We start from the raw sequence: 16,972 nt of genomic DNA, 5'->3' as shown, positions 1-16,972 counted from the left end.
CACTCAGTGGAATATGGAAGACCCAAATATACTAATCATTTCCTTAAGTAGTGTGTTTCTTCATAAATTTACTTTCTGTAGAAGTTAAATTGTATCTACATGTAGACAAAATTGTTAACTTTTTAGTTTATTTTGGAGGATAACTGGTTAACAGTGTTGTGATAGTTTCAAGTGGACAGCAAAGGGACTCAGTCATATGTACACATGTAGCCAAACTGATGTAGATATATACCATCTATTCCCTCTCTATGTATTTATCTACATATTAAGATATTGTGTGTAACTATAAGGGACAAAGATGTACACTAAATTGCCATGTTATAAGCAGTGATATACATTTTTAAGTTTGAAAAAACAAAATGAATCTTCTAGTCCTCTAAAAAAAAAACTTTGTTTAATCTGCAAATTCAATTTTATGCAATCTTTCTCATAACTATCTTTGCAATTTTACAAAAGTCAATAAAGCTTAGAAGTTGTCACATCAGCACGCTACTATGCCAAGGTTCAAAATGATGTATTACATACTTCCACATCTCATAAGCAGTAACAGCAGAGAAAATAAAACAGCTTCAATTCCTGGTCCAAAATGGACCTATTAATTGTCACTATTTGGAGTACAGCAGTGAGACAAAATTTGAGACTATAAGAGCCCAGCAGGATTTCATTTTAACACTTCAAAAAGGTTAATCTATTTAATTATAAATTTCATTAAAACTAGGTTCATGAAAGTAACCAACATTTATAACTTTTATTAGTAACCATATATAGTCAGAAAAGTAAAGTAATTTTAAATTTCTGTGTAAACTTTTTGTTGATAATTATGTAACCTCACATTTGCTTAATAAGCACACTTAGGAGAAATACTATTCTTGATGGGTTAAGAAGAATGTATATCCCATTGCCTTCTGACAAGATATTAGGCTCTTTTCCCAATTTATGCATTTTTATAGACAATCTTGAGAAAAAAGCCATTGTCACTGTGGCCTGATGGACTTCAGTTGGTTCACTTTTAGGAGCCACGTCTGACTTGTGATGTGCATCTGTCATTTGTGATCATGTGCATTTGTGATCCACTGGCAAAATGAAACACAAGAAAAATGATACTGACTCCTTAATACTTGCACATTTTTGCCAGTTGAAAACCTATCATTTTAACTCTAGAAGTTTACTTTGGCCAGTTGTAAAAACTTGCTAACCATCAGGAACTACTGAGGAAACACTCAAGTCTGCTTCTTTGTGATGCGGAGATTTTCTGACAACAAACGAGGGGCTGAATTCACCTAGATAAAAGTGGGTCCTTCTCTTATTTTTCTAACTTTCACAAAGGCATTTCTTTACATTCACCAAGCAGTGCATCTGCAGAGTTATGCTTTTTGGGTGAAAAGTGAAAGCGTTAGTCACTCAGTCACATCCTACTCTTTGTGGCCCCATGGACTGTAACCCGCCAGGCTCCTCTGTCCATGCAATTATCCAGGCAAGAATATTGGAGTGGGTAGTCGTTCCCTCCTCCAGGGGATCGTCCCTACCCAGGGATTGAACCCAGGTCTCCTGCATCGCAGGCAGATTCTTTGCCATCTGAGCCACCAAGGGAGAAGCAAACCCCTGTCTTCCCAGAGGGGTGCCTAGTTCTAGTCTGGGAAGATGGTGAGGGCACTAAACTGGCCAGGCAAATCACAATTTGGATTAATTATGATTAGTCTGGCTAGAATGGAATGCTTCAAAATTATAGATTTTAAATACCTGTGACACATTCATCCATCTAAATGTTACATTTAGTCAGGGGAGTCCATGATACCTGATACAGTATAATATAGATTTCTCATAACTTCTCTCTTTATCACATTGCGCTCTTAACTTGCACTTACAAGGTGGACCCGTTACTGCCTACCACTTAGTTAGCCCACTTAATAACACAGGAAAAGCATCTCCAGACCTCACGTTCTGACTTCCAGAGGGCTGTGTGAGGTAAAATCAGAGGAAGTGGTAAACCATATTTATCAGAGGAGAGAAAATTACACCAAAGCGCACAAAGTTAAGCCACATAGACAAGTAGTTTAGGCCTTACTCTTCAATACAGGCCTTAATTCATATGCCTAGTTTCAAATATTCTAATTGTAAATTAAATGTTTTGTAACTGTGAGTTTCCAATATTTTTCAACTGTGAAAACCATTCTTTAAATGAATGCTTTCACAGAAGCTCACTGGATAAACAAAACAAAACAGTCAAAGCTGACATAAAGGAACAATGTTCTATTTGATACATGGATCACTGCAAAATATTGTTAACATACAATTATGCAGTAAGCATTTGAAAATATAATTCAGCTAATAGGTAGTAACCACTTCTAAAGCAAAAATACTTTAATTTTTATATATTTTAAAATGCACTAAGATTCAGTAGCTTTGATAAGCAAGGTCCTTCCTTAGAGACTTCAAACTGTTTTCCTTTGAATTTTATGAAATAAAGGGCTAGAAGGAAATAGAAACTAAATATATATGTTACATATCTTATTCTTTTTTCCTAAAGGAGAGGAAAATAATAAGGGATATTACTAAAATAGCAATGAAAAATCTGTTTTCTGATAAATTAAAAAACCAAACCCTAATATAAAGCTATATGAATATTTATTACATACATCATAAGCTCCAGCCTTGATCTGCTGATAGAGTCTGTGTTGGTCTTCATCCCAGAAGGGTGGATATCCAACCAGTAGAATGTAGAGGATGACTCCTGTAGGGAATGAGCATATTAACACAATGTTATGTCACAGAGACACGGAGAAATTAAACAGGGCAGATCCACAATGATATTAAGCCACATCCATTCAAAGGCAGAAAACTGGATGGTTGGTAAACTTCAGAGACATGTTATCTGAAGTGTTCTGTGGAGGGTGAATGCTACTCCTCCTCTGCTCGAGGACTTTGACAACATGACAGTCCAAGGCACGCACCGAAGAGCTAATTCTGAAACGCACAGTGGAGCAGCACAGAGATGCGAAGCTCCCCCGCCACTGCGGGGGCACGTTGGGCCGCCCTGAGCCCTGCGTACACACGACCGCCCTGTGCTCTTGTCTATCTAGATACCACGTGATTTTAGTCACTTTAGAGGCTGACATTTAGAAACATGACATATTATTACTTCCTCTTAGTCATTTTGCCTCTTAGTCATATTGTCACCCTGCTTCTTTGACTTCTATGCAGAGTACATCATGAGAAACGCTGGGCTGGAAGAAGCACAAGCTGGAATCAAGATTGCCAGGAGAAATATCAATAACCTCAGATATGCAGATGACACCACCCTCATGGCAGAAAGCAAAGAAGAACTAAAGAGCCTCTTGATGAAAGTGAAAGAGAGTGAATAAGTTGGCTTAAAGCTCAACATTCAGAAAACTAAGATCATGGCATCTGGTCCCATCACTTCCTGGCAGATAGATGGGGAAACAGAGGCCGACTTTATTTTTTTGTGCTCCAAAGTTACCGCAGATGGTGACTGCAGCCATGAAATTAAAAGATGCTTACTCCTTGGAAGGAAAGGCTATGGTTTTTCCAGTGGTCATGTATGGATGTGAGAGTTGGACTGTGAAGAAAGCTGAGCACCGAAAAATTGATGCTTTTGAACTGCGGTGTTGGAGAAGACTCTTGAGAGTCCCTTGGACTGCAAGGAGATCCAACCTGTCCATCCTAAAGGAAATCAGTCCTGAATATTCATTGGAAGGACTGATGCTGGAGTTGAAACTCCAACATTTTGGCCACCTGATGCGAAGAGCTGACTCATTTGAAAAGACCCTGATGTTGGGAAAGACTGAAGGTGGGAGGAGAAGGGGATGACAGAGGATGAGATGGTTAGATGGCATCACTGACTCAATGGACATGAGTTTGGGTAAACTCCAGGAGTTGGTGATGAACAGGGAGGCCTGGTGTGCTGTGGTTCATAGGGTCGCAAAGAGTCGGACATGATTGAGTGACTGAACTGAACTGAGTCATTTTGCTAATTAGGACATTTTGTGGAGCAATGGTGCCCTGGTTACAGATTCATGCTCTAAATATCCAGGGTGCCTGGGAGTGTGGGTACCATATAAGAAGATGTAAATCCTTTCCTCACTAATGATCTTAGTCTTCAAAGATAGTTTCTTCAGTAAAACAGCTAAACCAGTGATACTACAGAAGAGCATATACTACAAAGAGGGAAAAGAGCAGACTGAAATTGTGCATAAAATTCAGAGTTAAATGCTCAGCTTTAAGACAATTTAATATCTTTTCCATAAATATGCAGTTATTGAGAAACTAATCAACACCTGATTTAATCTTTAAATTAAACAAAATTTTTGTATCCAGTAGTTTTTAACTTGCCCTGAAATCAAATCTGAGGTTTAAATGTCTCCTTGGATCATCCTCTTTGTCATCATATGTCCCTTCCTCTACTTTTGAAAGATTTTATGGCCCTGCTTAAGGTCTTCCATTTCCAGCCCACTGCCCCAGAGGAAAGTCTGCCGTTACTCTGCTGTCTCCTGACTGTTTTTCTCTTGTGGAGTCCCCTTCACCAGGGAAACCTGGGAGGTGGTAAGCTAGGTGACATGCTCCCTGGTGGGCCTGCATCTACTGTCTCCCAAACCTGGTCTCTTTATTTCCTTACCTTTACTCTGTGAGGGACACAGCCCTGCTCCTGTTCACCAGACCCGACACATTTATATGATAGACACTGTTGCAGCCAAGATGGCTTTAAACAATGGTTTAGTCACCCTAGGATTTTCTAAACTGCTTCAGGAAGACCCAGTTCAAAAAGCTATCATGATCAGAACAAAGCATTTTAAACGACATTCTTAAATAAAAACCCAACAACGCTTTAAAATCAAGATCAAAAGGGACTTCACCACGGTGGAATTAAAAAAAAAAAGGACAGTGCAGAAAATCAAATATAATATTGGTACCTTACTTTGCAATACAAAAATGTTTTTCTATCTTTCAACATATCACAGACTTAATGTTCATTCATTTAAATTTATTTTAATATTTTTCCTATCTGATTTAACAGATGCATTTAATGATGATAATAATTATGATGATGAGTGTCTGGATGCAAGTAGAAAAGAGGATATACCTAAATAACTTTAACCTTTTGCTATGGTTTAGGGGGTGAAGAAGAAAATCAGCTTTGCAATGGAAACAGTCTATAGTCATTTAAAAATACTCATTTCTCTAATAAACATTTGGAGTTGTTATAAAATTATAAAACAGAGCCACATCTGCAACATTTAGCATTCTGGACCTGGGAATGGCCTGCTTCTGAAGCTTTGTTCTTGTGAGTTATGTCTACTGGTTGACACTTGGTATGGTACTTTTCTGGGAAGGGGGGGCTCACAGACATTTCATTCCCTAAGAATCAGCACCCACTATATTAATAAATGCTCATGATTTGTTTGAGGGATGTCTACAAAAAATATACTTTAAATAAAATAATAGCATAAATGTAGCAGATTTAAAAATGGTTTTAGGCTACAAGACATTATTGAGCAGACTGATGTGAAACTGTCAATTAGAGACATGGGTCTGATCCCTGGGTCAGGAAGATACCCTGTGGAGGAAATGGCAACCTGCTCCAGTATTCTTGACTGAAAAATCCCATGGACAGAGGAGTCTGGTGGGCTATAGTACACTTGGTTGCAATGAGTCGGACACAGCTGAGCACAGTTCTACTACGCCTTCCTTAGTCTAAGAGTAACTTATTTCATCAGCTGTTTGGTTACCCTGAGATATGGCTCATAGAGGAAAGATAGGGTAATTAGTTTTCCCCTTCTTTAATAATCAGCTTTCAAAATAACACTTTGGTTCCCCAAACATCCTCCAAAGGCCAGGATTTAGGTTGTATCTTGACTACTATTGCTATGAGTGCATACATAAATTTAAATGTATTTAATATTTTAATCCATTACTGTTATTTTTCTTATTTATCTTCTAAGTCTCCTATCCTTAACCAGTTGAAGGCACTTCAAAGTGGCTCCTGAGTCCTGTTAATACAAGCTCTGTAGCCTTTAATAGTTTCTGTGCTTTCTGGTCTCAACAGATGCTCTTGGATCATTACTTTTCTTAATCCGGACTTGGAATCAGCCACTTCTACAAGGAATCTTGATTTCTTCTGGAGGCAAACAGTATATAGAGACCGGACTGGGAAGTCTGAGGTGTGCTCTGTGGGAACTACACGTTTCTTCAACAAATAAATTGAGAAACAAGGAAAGAGGAATGAGAAGAAGAAGAGGGGGACCGAGGAGCAGACCTCACAAATAACAGACTTAAGAGACCAAACTGATAATGAAATTATGAGACAAAGGGGCAAACAGCAAAATTACTACATATTTGATGATTTTAAGCAATTACTATTACATGACATTTAAAAATATTTCTATTATTAACATGTTTTTTAAAAAGCCATTTTCTTTTAGAGGTATTCATTAAAATATTTATAGATATATTGATATGATGTTTGGATGTGACTTAAATAATCTTGGGATGGAGGACTGAGATAAGTGATGAAGATGAAATAAGATTAGCTATCAGTTCAGTATACTATTATCCTCTCTACTTTTGTAGAGAGAATTTTCTGTAACAAATTTTCCATAAAAGCCAAACTATTTGACACAGTCCACTTCACATAACATTTTTAAAAAATGAAAGTTAAAACAAATTTTCATTATCTTATGTACACATTTGTGCTTGGAATATGCTAAGAGATGTTTGATTAATAAGAGTTGAGAAGTACTGATTACTGATTAGGTAGAAAGACTGTATTATCAAGAACATTCAAAACTGATTTTAATAAAGGCTACAGCTTTAGAATGTAAAGGCTGTTCTTATGAAAAAAAAAGGTGAAACCGCAATGCTGAGAAACTCTTGAGAAGTCAGTGGGAAGTTAACAGAGCAGTCTAACAAGCACCCACTTCAAATGCTCAAAAAGTAAAGGGCACACCACGAGCTTGTGTGCAAAATGCAGGGGAGTCTGGAAATTAACTAGTGAGGGGTAAGAATAGCTTCCTTTTATCCCTTACGCAAACCCAAAACCAAAACACAATTCAAATAGGGAAATACTCTTGGACCTATGGGGCCAATGATGGGCAGAACAAAGATCTAAAAGATCAAGGCCAACAAGTTAGCAAATTATTTTTCAGATGATGAAAGCTATTTGTGTCATGCGGTAGGGCTGGCAAACACACAGGCTGTCTGGCATCAGGCTGAGGTGCCTGCTGGGCGGGAGGGAGGGAGGCTGCTGGGGACAGCCTGTGTCCATCTGTCTGGCAGGTACAGCAGCCTCGTAGGAACACAAGCATCTTGCTATTAGTTCTTTCAATTACTTTAGGGAAGCCAGAAGCTGATAACTTCCAAAGAAATCTCCTGACAATTACATAATTTATTATATAAATTTAAAGATAAACGTCAATTCTTTATTTAAATTATATAAATTTAAGGATAAATGGTCCAAGTGTTATTTATTATTAACAAAACATGTTAATAATAACAGCTGTAGATCACCTGTTTGTAATTTGTGCTCTACCTAAGAATCCTAAATTTGCTGCCCTAAAGGAATTTGCAACTAGCTGCATTATGCAGCTCAATAGTGGTGTGCATCAGAAAGTTTGTGGAAATGCAAATTCCTGAACTTCATCACAGAGAATCTTATTCAGTGGTTTCATGGGTGGGTCCCAGAAAATTGTATTTTTGATAAGTACTTGGGTAGGTCACCTTGAAGCATGTGGTCTGTGATCCACAGTTTGAAAATATCAAGTCAGGGAAATAAATAAATACTATATCTAGAGAAATATCTGAAAGTATGTCAGTTCAGAATAAGAGAATGTTGGTAGAGAGTATGGGGAGAAAGCTCCAAGGGCTGAAGACTAATGAAGACATGGGTTGTCAGGGGTGAAGGTAGACAGCCCTCTGAATGTGAGGCAGAGCGGGATGGTTCAGTGTAAGGGCCACAGAACTGGTGAAAGGAACACATTGTCCAGCAGGTTTGAGATTTCAAAACGGCAAACACCTTCTTAGAAGGTGCTTGATGCTGACTTATTCCAGCTGAAATATGGAAAGGCTAAGGCTCAGAAATCACACAACTGCTGGACCTAATTTGGCCATGAATGAAAACAAGGAACACATCCCCCTAAGATTTCAAAGGTTTGTTACAAGTTACAATATATTCTGTGATGGCCACTAGGTTATTATCACTCACAACTGTTCTGATATCTAATGCAGATAGAGAAGTAACATGACAAGCTGTGTGTCCACTATATTTTCAGACTTACATTTATTATTTTTTAAAACCAAGATGTAGAAGGAAGTTGTTAAAAACCAGTCATTCAGTGGCATCTATAAACAACATTTGCTCACCTCACTATGGAATTATGGAAATAGCTATATAAGCTAGAAAACTATCTGAATCAATTTACTGTTGTTAATGGCAGAATACAGGACTATATTCTTGCTTCATTAATGTCTATCATTTACTTTCCAGTAATGGACTAGTAGCTTTCAAAGCCCAGATATAAGTCAGGCTATATTCTGTGTGAGATCATTAAAGCAGTGGTGATGAGTATTTTAAATTTTCTGTGTATGGATTATTGTATGTTTCTAATGAAAAAAAAATGCACAGATTTCTTTAAGCCATTATACCAAAGCTGTACTTCACTCTGTTCTGTGTCAATTACCCAAAGGCAACTATGGTTGAGTACTTGCCATTTTGCTAAATGACTTATTTTGTATTTCCTTTCTTATCTGGGTTATCTCATTTTTTACCATACTATCCAATGTCTAGCTTTGCAAAGAAGTAGTTATTAAGAGCTAGTGTTGAGGAATGGTTGAAAACGAGATTCTCTCAAGATCTGCCGTTACCAAAAAGCAGTAAATAAAGTGTACATTACTTTGGCAGCTATTACAATGGGAATGAGAAAAGGTGTACCATCTTGTAAGTAAACTGAGTTTAATGTAACCTTCAAGACATAAAAATGATAAAGCTATTCCAAACAGCAGAGACCCAGAAATGTAAGAAAAGGGTTGGGGGCGGGGGGTGGTGTGTGTGTGTGTGTGTGTGTGTGTGTGTGTGTGTGTTTGGGTAATTTCCCCCAAATATGTAACACTGTAATATCTAATACACTTCTGCAGTTATTAACTGTGTGATCCCAAGGGCATTTTTCAGCATGAAATTAAAGGATACCAAAATTTCTACAGAAAATAAGGGTTAGTGGCCCTAAATAGGGCAGGCTTGTCACAAAGGGATTTGGCTGTTTGTAAAAAATAAAAAAACATGTAAAAAGAAAAGATAAGGAGAGAACTGAGCAAAATGAAAGATAACTCTACCCATGGGAAAACGAGCTGAAATCTGAAACATGCCCTGTGGCCCTGAGTTTCTAGAGTCTTTCATGAGATGTGTGTGTGTAAAAATTCCTCTTGGTAGTTCTAGGAGGCAAGTACCATTATCAACACCATTTTAAAAGATGGTCTCACTCTGGTTGAGATGTCACTCTGGTTCAGACCTGTCTATATTACACCCTCTCTTCAGTGCTGGGTACCACTCTAGCTCCACCCTTGCCCACCAATAAAAGCCATCTATCTGCATCTGTCAGTCTCTTGGGGTACTCCGCTCCTTTTAAAATTCATCCACAGAAACAGATCTGTGATGGAGGTTGATTTCTTGCAAACAAAATATTTTGAGTTATCTTCCATTAACATTTAAACTTGAACAACAGCATTTTGTGGCAATACTCTCACCAAAAGGATTTTAGAGTTCCTGCTTAGGAAATAGCCTCAGGCAGGAAGAGAGAATTTGGAGCTCACCTAAGACACTACCCTTTAAGTGACAATTTCAACTTTTTAGAATAATAATAGCTGTTTGCATTTCAAATTGCTTTACAAACTCTAAAAACCCTATCTGACCCTCATACAGCTCTATGAAGGTCAAATATTTCTATTGTATAGGTAAAGAAGCCAACTCAGTGATACTAACGAGATGGGGTCAGCTGGTGCAAAGCAGACTTGAACTCAGGCGTTGTGACTCTAAATGCGGTGCTCGTCTCACATCTGCCTTCTTAGGCATGGAAGTAACTTTAAAAGCCAAGATACACCCAGCTGGAGATCACACACCAATTTGTTGGTTGTGCTAATGATATAGTGTCAGAAGCCTAGAGGGTTAGCGCCTGCCCAGTAACTCCAGCAGAAGATGTTTCAGAATACCCTGAAGTACCCCTTTTATTTCCATCTCCTACCTATTTGAAGTGTATATTGACACACAGAAATTCTGCTATAAAAGTTGTGGTGGAAACTCCCCCCATTCTTTGAGCCTATACAGGCTACGTTTTGATTAGAGCTTGTTGCTAAAAGCCAGGCCTAAACCAGAGCCCAGGCCCCACAGGACAATTTCATTCTTTTCCAAGATGCACTCTTTATTTTCCTAATCCCTGCTGAGCATCTTGTGTTGCAGACAGGACAGCTGTGGTCAGGGCTCCCTGGAGGAGGTGAGAGGACGGGGGCAGAAACCCCACACCCTCTGTAGGGGACACTCTATGGCCCTATCTCAAAGTGCCTCCTGGGCCTCGAGCTTCAGCATCACCCGGGAACTTGTTAGACACGCAAACACTCCTGTCCCAGACTTACTGAATCAGAAACAGCAATCTTTAATGGGCTCTCCAGGCGACTCTGTTGTAGGCTGAAGTTTGAGAACGTAACTTTCTTAAGTTGATTGCTAGAGAGCATCAACCTCAGATTTGACAGATACTATTTGCATTGTAACAATAGTGGTGTGCTGCAAAATTTGCATGAAAATGATTCCTTACCACATGCCCACATATCCACTGGCTTTCCATAAGGATCTTTACGTAAAACTTCTGGAGAAAGATATCCAGGTGTACCAGCAAAACCTAGGGAAAACAGATGTTGATGAATGAAAACCAACTTGGCAAAACCAATATGAAATGGCAAAGCAAGGAAGAAGCTTCTTTGGGCTTCTTTATCTGTTGATCTGTTTGTCAGGGTAAGACACAGCTCTTAGGGAAATAAAATAACCTGGACGAGCTTCTCTCTATAGCAGTCTTAACATCAATCTGCCCTGCACTGTAGCTAATTAGAAGAAACATATCTTTCTTTTCCCCCAGATAGGAAAACCTTTCTATGGTGCTGCACAGTCAGTGTATACATTTCAGACTGCTTGCTCAGCAGCTCCGATTCCCCTTCACGTGCAAGTTAAAACTGAATCTGTGAAAGGGTCAGACATGCCACCCCATGCCTGGGGAGAAATCAGGAGAAAACCGCAGAAGGTGACACTTATCATGCTGCCTATGTAATATATTAGAGAGGCTGTTGCTGTTGCTCAGTCGTGTCTGACTCTTTGTGACCCCACAGACTGCAGCCCGCCAGGCTCTTCTGTCCTTTGGATTTTCCAAGCAAGAATACTGGTGTGCGTTGCCATTTCCTTGTCTAGGGGATCTCCCTGACCCAGGGATCGAACCTGTGTCTCTCGCATTGCAGGCGGATTCTTGACCGCTAAGCCACCAGGGAAGCATTATTATGAGGGGTATTTACCTAGAAAGTGGGGCTTGCCTGGTGGTTCAGATGGTAAAGAATCTGCCTGCAATGCAGGAAACCTGTTTCTGATCCCTGGGTCAGGAAGAGCCACTGGAGAAGGAAATGGCTACTCACTCCAGTGTTCTTGCTGGAGAATCCCATGGACAGAGGAGCCTGGTAGGGTACAGCCCATAGGGTTGCAAAGAGTCGATATGACTGAGTGACTAACACTTATCTACAAAGTAGAAGGACCCAAAACATAGGTCCTGGGGATAAATTTAAAGCAAATTTTCAGTAAATATTTTTGATAGTGAGGTAGTCTAAGGGAGGAGGATGGGGCTGAGAGTAACTGAAGAACTCACTAGGAGAAGAAATGCGCTCATAATATATCAAAGAGCTCACTCTGTACTAATAAGTAATCACTGTGTACTTATAACTGGCAACTGAAGAGAAGACTCAGGAATATTTAGATGAGTCACTAACGAACAAGTATCAGCTAGACTTTTAAGAGATGAGGTATGCAAAACTAGATGGCTAAAGAAAGTATCAGATAAATCAGTACTTCCAAGAAGGTATACTTAAATGATAATTAATAGCTAGCATCTAGAGTAAAATACTTATTTATGAAAATAATGGTTTTCAAATAAAAAATATTTACTTTAAAAATTACCAAAAATAGCTATGGCTATTTGGAAATTTTCTTTAAATGCATACAGAAATTGGAAAGTGTTCTTTAAAAGGATATGTACTCAGGAATTCCTCTGACTACAAATCAGTGATGAAGCACATTATTTATTTACTGGGATGCAAAGCATCCAAGAAAGGAGCTTTCCCCCACCTCCAAAACAAATCTGTACTTAGAAACAAGCATATATATAATAACACGGTTACAACAAAATTACATTTTGAGGCAAAGGATTTTGGATGTCACTTTCCCCCCATTTTCATTACCTGTCCTCTCCTGTTTGCTTTGGAGGAGGACAGTGAGAAGGAACTTCAAGAAAAGACCTGTATGCTGTAGTTTAAGCTTTACATGGACCACAGTTTGACCTCTACCTCAAACTTTATTTGATAGAAATGTTTGTTCAGTACTTGTGAGCTGCAAGAATTATTGAGCAACAGTGGTGGTTCCCCTGCCTGAAGTTCAAGGATTACCTGAAGGAGCCATGTGAAAGTTTGCTATTCTAAGGCAGAGGCAGACACACCAGCTTTCAAGAGCTTTTCAGGGCTTCTCATTGCCATATCTGCTCTCTCATTCCAACCATTCCTTTCCAACTCCTCCAAATGTTGAGACACAAAGGGAATCCAATGGGAAACAGATTCCAAAGACCAGATTAAAGACTGAGGTCCCACCTGGCATTTTAAGATACTTTATCATCTGGTCCTACCCACTACTTCCCCTTCATTCACTCAACATAATATCTTTCTACTTCTGGGCACTTAACCTAAAAAATCTCTAAGATTTCTTGAAAATAAACTTTCCATTTTCACCCTTAACGATGCTTTTTCTGTTTCTTGAACCCTCGATTTTTTTTGTGTGTATGTGTGGGAGGGAGTACTTTTTCTCTAACATAGGATGACTCTAAATACTTCCATTTCCTACAGTTCTCAGTGGTCCGTCCTTTCTCTGAATTTTCACTACCCTTTTATATGTAATCTGTAACCTACTATCTAGAATTGGTAAACTTTAATGTATGTCTGAAATAACTTGGTAGAATAGATGCCTGGAGTAGGAAATGTTAACACTTCATCGAGGTAGAAAAGAAAAAGAAGTAACCACTATGTAAGAAATGAAGTGATAATCCTAAGTGTAAATTATTACAAACCTCTTCTGGAGACTAAAATGCTAAGAGATACTTGCTCCTATTTAGCACAACTGTCATTTGAGCAGTCGGGGATCCTTACCCCTAAGAATAGTGAAGCCTACATCTATACACACAAATGTTAAAACAGTGCACTTTACAACATGTTCTCATGAATACAGAAATACTGAGGGTAAGACAAACTGGATGTTCTTTAGCATGAGATTAAACTCCTAAATCTAGTTTATTATGATATAAACTATCAACGGGAATTTAATGAGAGCTAACCTTCCTTAGAGATGGTGCATGTTTCTCATTCTGAAAAACCAACAGGAATACCAGAACAGATCAAAGAGAAAACAGAATTACTTACATGCAGAATCCACTGCAACATACTGCCGCTAAAAAACCCTTAATATTTAAACAAGAGACATAATAACATAATAGCAACCAAGCAAAAGAATTCTTCCATAAGAAACAGATCATGGCATTTATCCTTTTTTTCTAGTAGCAAAAAAAAGAAAAAAAGAAAGAAAGAAAGAAATGGATTGCAAACAGCATTTCAATCCCACAGGAGAAACAGATTATTCTCTTTGGTAAATCTTCTAGTTTACCTTACAAATGTGTTACAGGGTGCTACTACTTCTAGCCTTTTTGGCTATATACAAAAAAAGACAGAAGAAGTAACATGGGAAAAACAAATATTTGATCTTGAAAATAAGGAAATAACTGAACACAATAGACGGCTTCTAGAGTGGCTTGAATAGTTTAATTTTTATTTGGAGTAGACCTCAAATTTATTAAAATAAAACTATGTAAAAGCTTGAAACTCTGGCATTACACATAATGAAGAAAGAGTTCTGCTTTTTTCTTATTAAAATAAAAAGGTTCCCCACTCAAAACCTTTACATCTTTTAAAATATAAAATTAATCAGTCAAATACATGAGACTATGGCAGAAAACGGAATAAATATAAAAACAAATCATTCATACTAAAACATTCCTTTCTTCCTAAAACCTAAAATATATCAGGCAATATCTCCAAAAGAAAGGCAGTACATCGCATTCCCTTCACTTAGTATCCATGCAGATTCACTGAAATTTGAGTTGAATGTGCTCAGTTGCTCAGTCATGGCTGACTCTTTGCAATCCATTAAAAAAAAAAAAAAAAACTTTAAAAGAAAGCTAAAAAAAGTATTCTCCTAAGCTTAGAAACTATTTTTTTAATACTTTTAAAATGATGAATTTTCTTAGACCTTAAAATGCATCTTTTAAAAGTCATTACCCTAATAGGTACCTTAGCAGGAACTTAGCTGATTATCGCCATACCAAAGAAAACAATGGGAATTTCACTCCCCATCTGTCATTGTTTCTCTGAGACCAGTTTGCCTTGAGAAATGAATTATCACAATTTGAAAATCTGTGTACTTTTATATGGATGCTATTGCTTTCACTAGCCTGATATTTAGTCATCCACTCAACAACTTCTACTGTGCAGGCTGGTTCTGTGACATGTTTCATTCCAAGACAGTTTTGAAAACTTACTGAACAGTTTTGAAAATCCAGGCATATTTCGATGGTCTACTTCACTCATCTCATAACAGCCTCATGAAAGAGTGTTTATTATTTCCATCTGCAGAAAGGACACTGACCTCACAGAGTTAAAGCGACTTGCCTAATATTATGTAGTTGTTAAGAATCAGAGCCAGGATATCAGCTGCAGTATTTTAATTCAAAAAGCAGAAACTTTGTAATACACATAGTCCCTCAAACAGCTTGTGATCTAGCAAAGAGATGAAATCTCACCCAAACAAGTGAGATTTCAGGAGCTCAACTTCAATACTTTTATAAGCATCATCCAAGTTGTCAATGTTAAATTTGATCCTTGGCTCTGTAATAAGGCTTCTGGTTTATTCCCGATATCCAATTATCATCTTGTACATAGTTCTGGCAATCATATCCCTGAGCCTAAGTCCCTTTTTTGGTATCTCGTGAAGTGGGGTCCTGCTTTGTTCTAGAAAGGACTAGAGTTCTGTCTTGGAACCCAACTTGCAGGATTCTGATTTCCTCTAAACAGATTCCCTTAAAATTCAGGGTTCCTGTCCTTTCTGTTTGTTACCTGGAACTTGCTTGCTCCTGTGTTCTTAGTTCAAGTTGTCTTCATGCATAATTTGAACTTCTGCCTTATCTTACCTGGTTCCTTGCCTGCAGGCTATCCTTAAAGCCATCCTCCTACCAAATAGGTTACTCAACAGAAACCCGATTATGTCCTCCTCTAACTCAAAAATTTTCACCAGATTCCTAAATCTAAGATAAATGCTGAATCCTTCAAAAGAACATAAAATCCTTTCCTACTTCATCAGCTCCCCATCTCAGTATACCTTCTACTTTAACTGTAATCAACTTCTCGCTATTCCTGAAACAGAAAAAAACTATTTCATGCCTCTGAAATTTTGAATGTGTTGGTCCCTCTGTCTGGAGTGCCTTTATCTCCTTGCATGCCAGTGAACAACACTCCCATTCAGCCACCAGAAAGGGGGAAGCCTTGTCCCAGTCACTGAAATTTCCACAATTCTTCTCCTGTGCTCCAGACCACCTTACACCTGCTTCTGTTAAAGGTGCTCCCACGCTGCCTGCTAAATACTTACTGATAACGCAAGTATGAGTCTTTTGAAGGGCAGGACCTCCTAATCCATTTCTGTATCTCCAGTGATTTGCTCTGCCCATCTCTGTGACAGCCCCACGACTTCCTATTGGATCCCAACTCCTGTAACTGTGTGTTCTTTATCAGGGTCAATTATACTCTTTCCTAGGATAAAACGATGTTTCTGAATCTCAGACGTACAGCACTAATTCTAGGTCTTGCCCCTTTTCAGTTTGCAGTTAATAGGAACAGCTTTGTCCAGTTACATGACAAAGTATGCCACAACAAATGCCACATTTGGAGGTATTAAGTTCACCTGGTAAGTAAGGACAACCTTAATGTAAAAGGCCGTATTCAACAGAGGTATCAGAGACAAGGACAGTGGTCAGGCACTACTGAAGCAGGGCCGGCAGCACAAAATGAGGTCCTGAGCGAGGCTGCCTTCAGAGGCGGGGGATGAGGCTGTCCCACCGGCCACGCCCGTTACGTGGCTGGGGCAGATGAGAGAGAGATGGGGAATCCTGGGAGATCTGTGTACTTTTCAGTACATGTGTATGTTTAGGGATACAGAAAACTACTTGTATAGAAAACAAAAGAAGTAAGCATTTCTTGAGCTCTCTTTCTATTTGTTGTTGTTGTTTAGAGGATAAGCAATTCAAACTGAAGGGCATTTTGCCACTGGCCACAACATGGATAGACCTAGAGACTGTCATAGTGAGTGAAGTCAGACAGAGACAAATATAAGACAGCTTATATGTGCAGTCTAAAAGGTACAAATGAACTTCTTACAAAGGAGAAGTAGAGTCACAGATGTAGAAAACAAACAGAAATTTGTCTGGGGTAAAGTAGTGTGACACATACACACGACTGTGGCACTAGTGGTGAGGAATCTGCCTGCAAATGCAGGAGACGTAAGAGACAGGGGTTAGATTCTTGGGTCGGGAAGATCCCCTGGAGGAGGGCATGGCAACCCACTCCAGTATTCTTG

At 38.6% G+C, this 16,972-nt stretch overlaps 1 protein-coding gene across 8 annotated transcripts in view; it reads right to left on the bottom strand.

The window, feature by feature from the left end:
• Positions 1-16,972, bottom strand: part of CAMK2D (calcium/calmodulin dependent protein kinase II delta) — a 300,110-nt gene that overhangs the window by 46,944 nt on the left and 236,194 nt on the right. For all 8 annotated transcript variants that reach the window (XM_065907119.1, XM_065907123.1, XM_065907121.1 and 5 more), the window contains 2 exons: positions 10,812-10,895; positions 2,637-2,731 (listed from right to left, as the gene is read on the bottom strand). In XM_065907119.1, the coding sequence (XP_065763191.1) occupies positions 2,637-2,731; positions 10,812-10,895 (179 nt within the window). The remainder of the gene's footprint in view (positions 1-2,636; positions 2,732-10,811; positions 10,896-16,972) is intronic.

Source organism: Muntiacus reevesi, chromosome 16 (genome assembly GCF_963930625.1).
Source record: "Muntiacus reevesi chromosome 16, mMunRee1.1, whole genome shotgun sequence".
NCBI classification, from domain to species: Eukaryota; Metazoa; Chordata; class Mammalia; order Artiodactyla; family Cervidae; genus Muntiacus; species Muntiacus reevesi.
The sequence above is the reverse complement of the archived record's forward strand: the minus strand, read 5'-3'. Positions and strand labels throughout refer to the sequence as shown.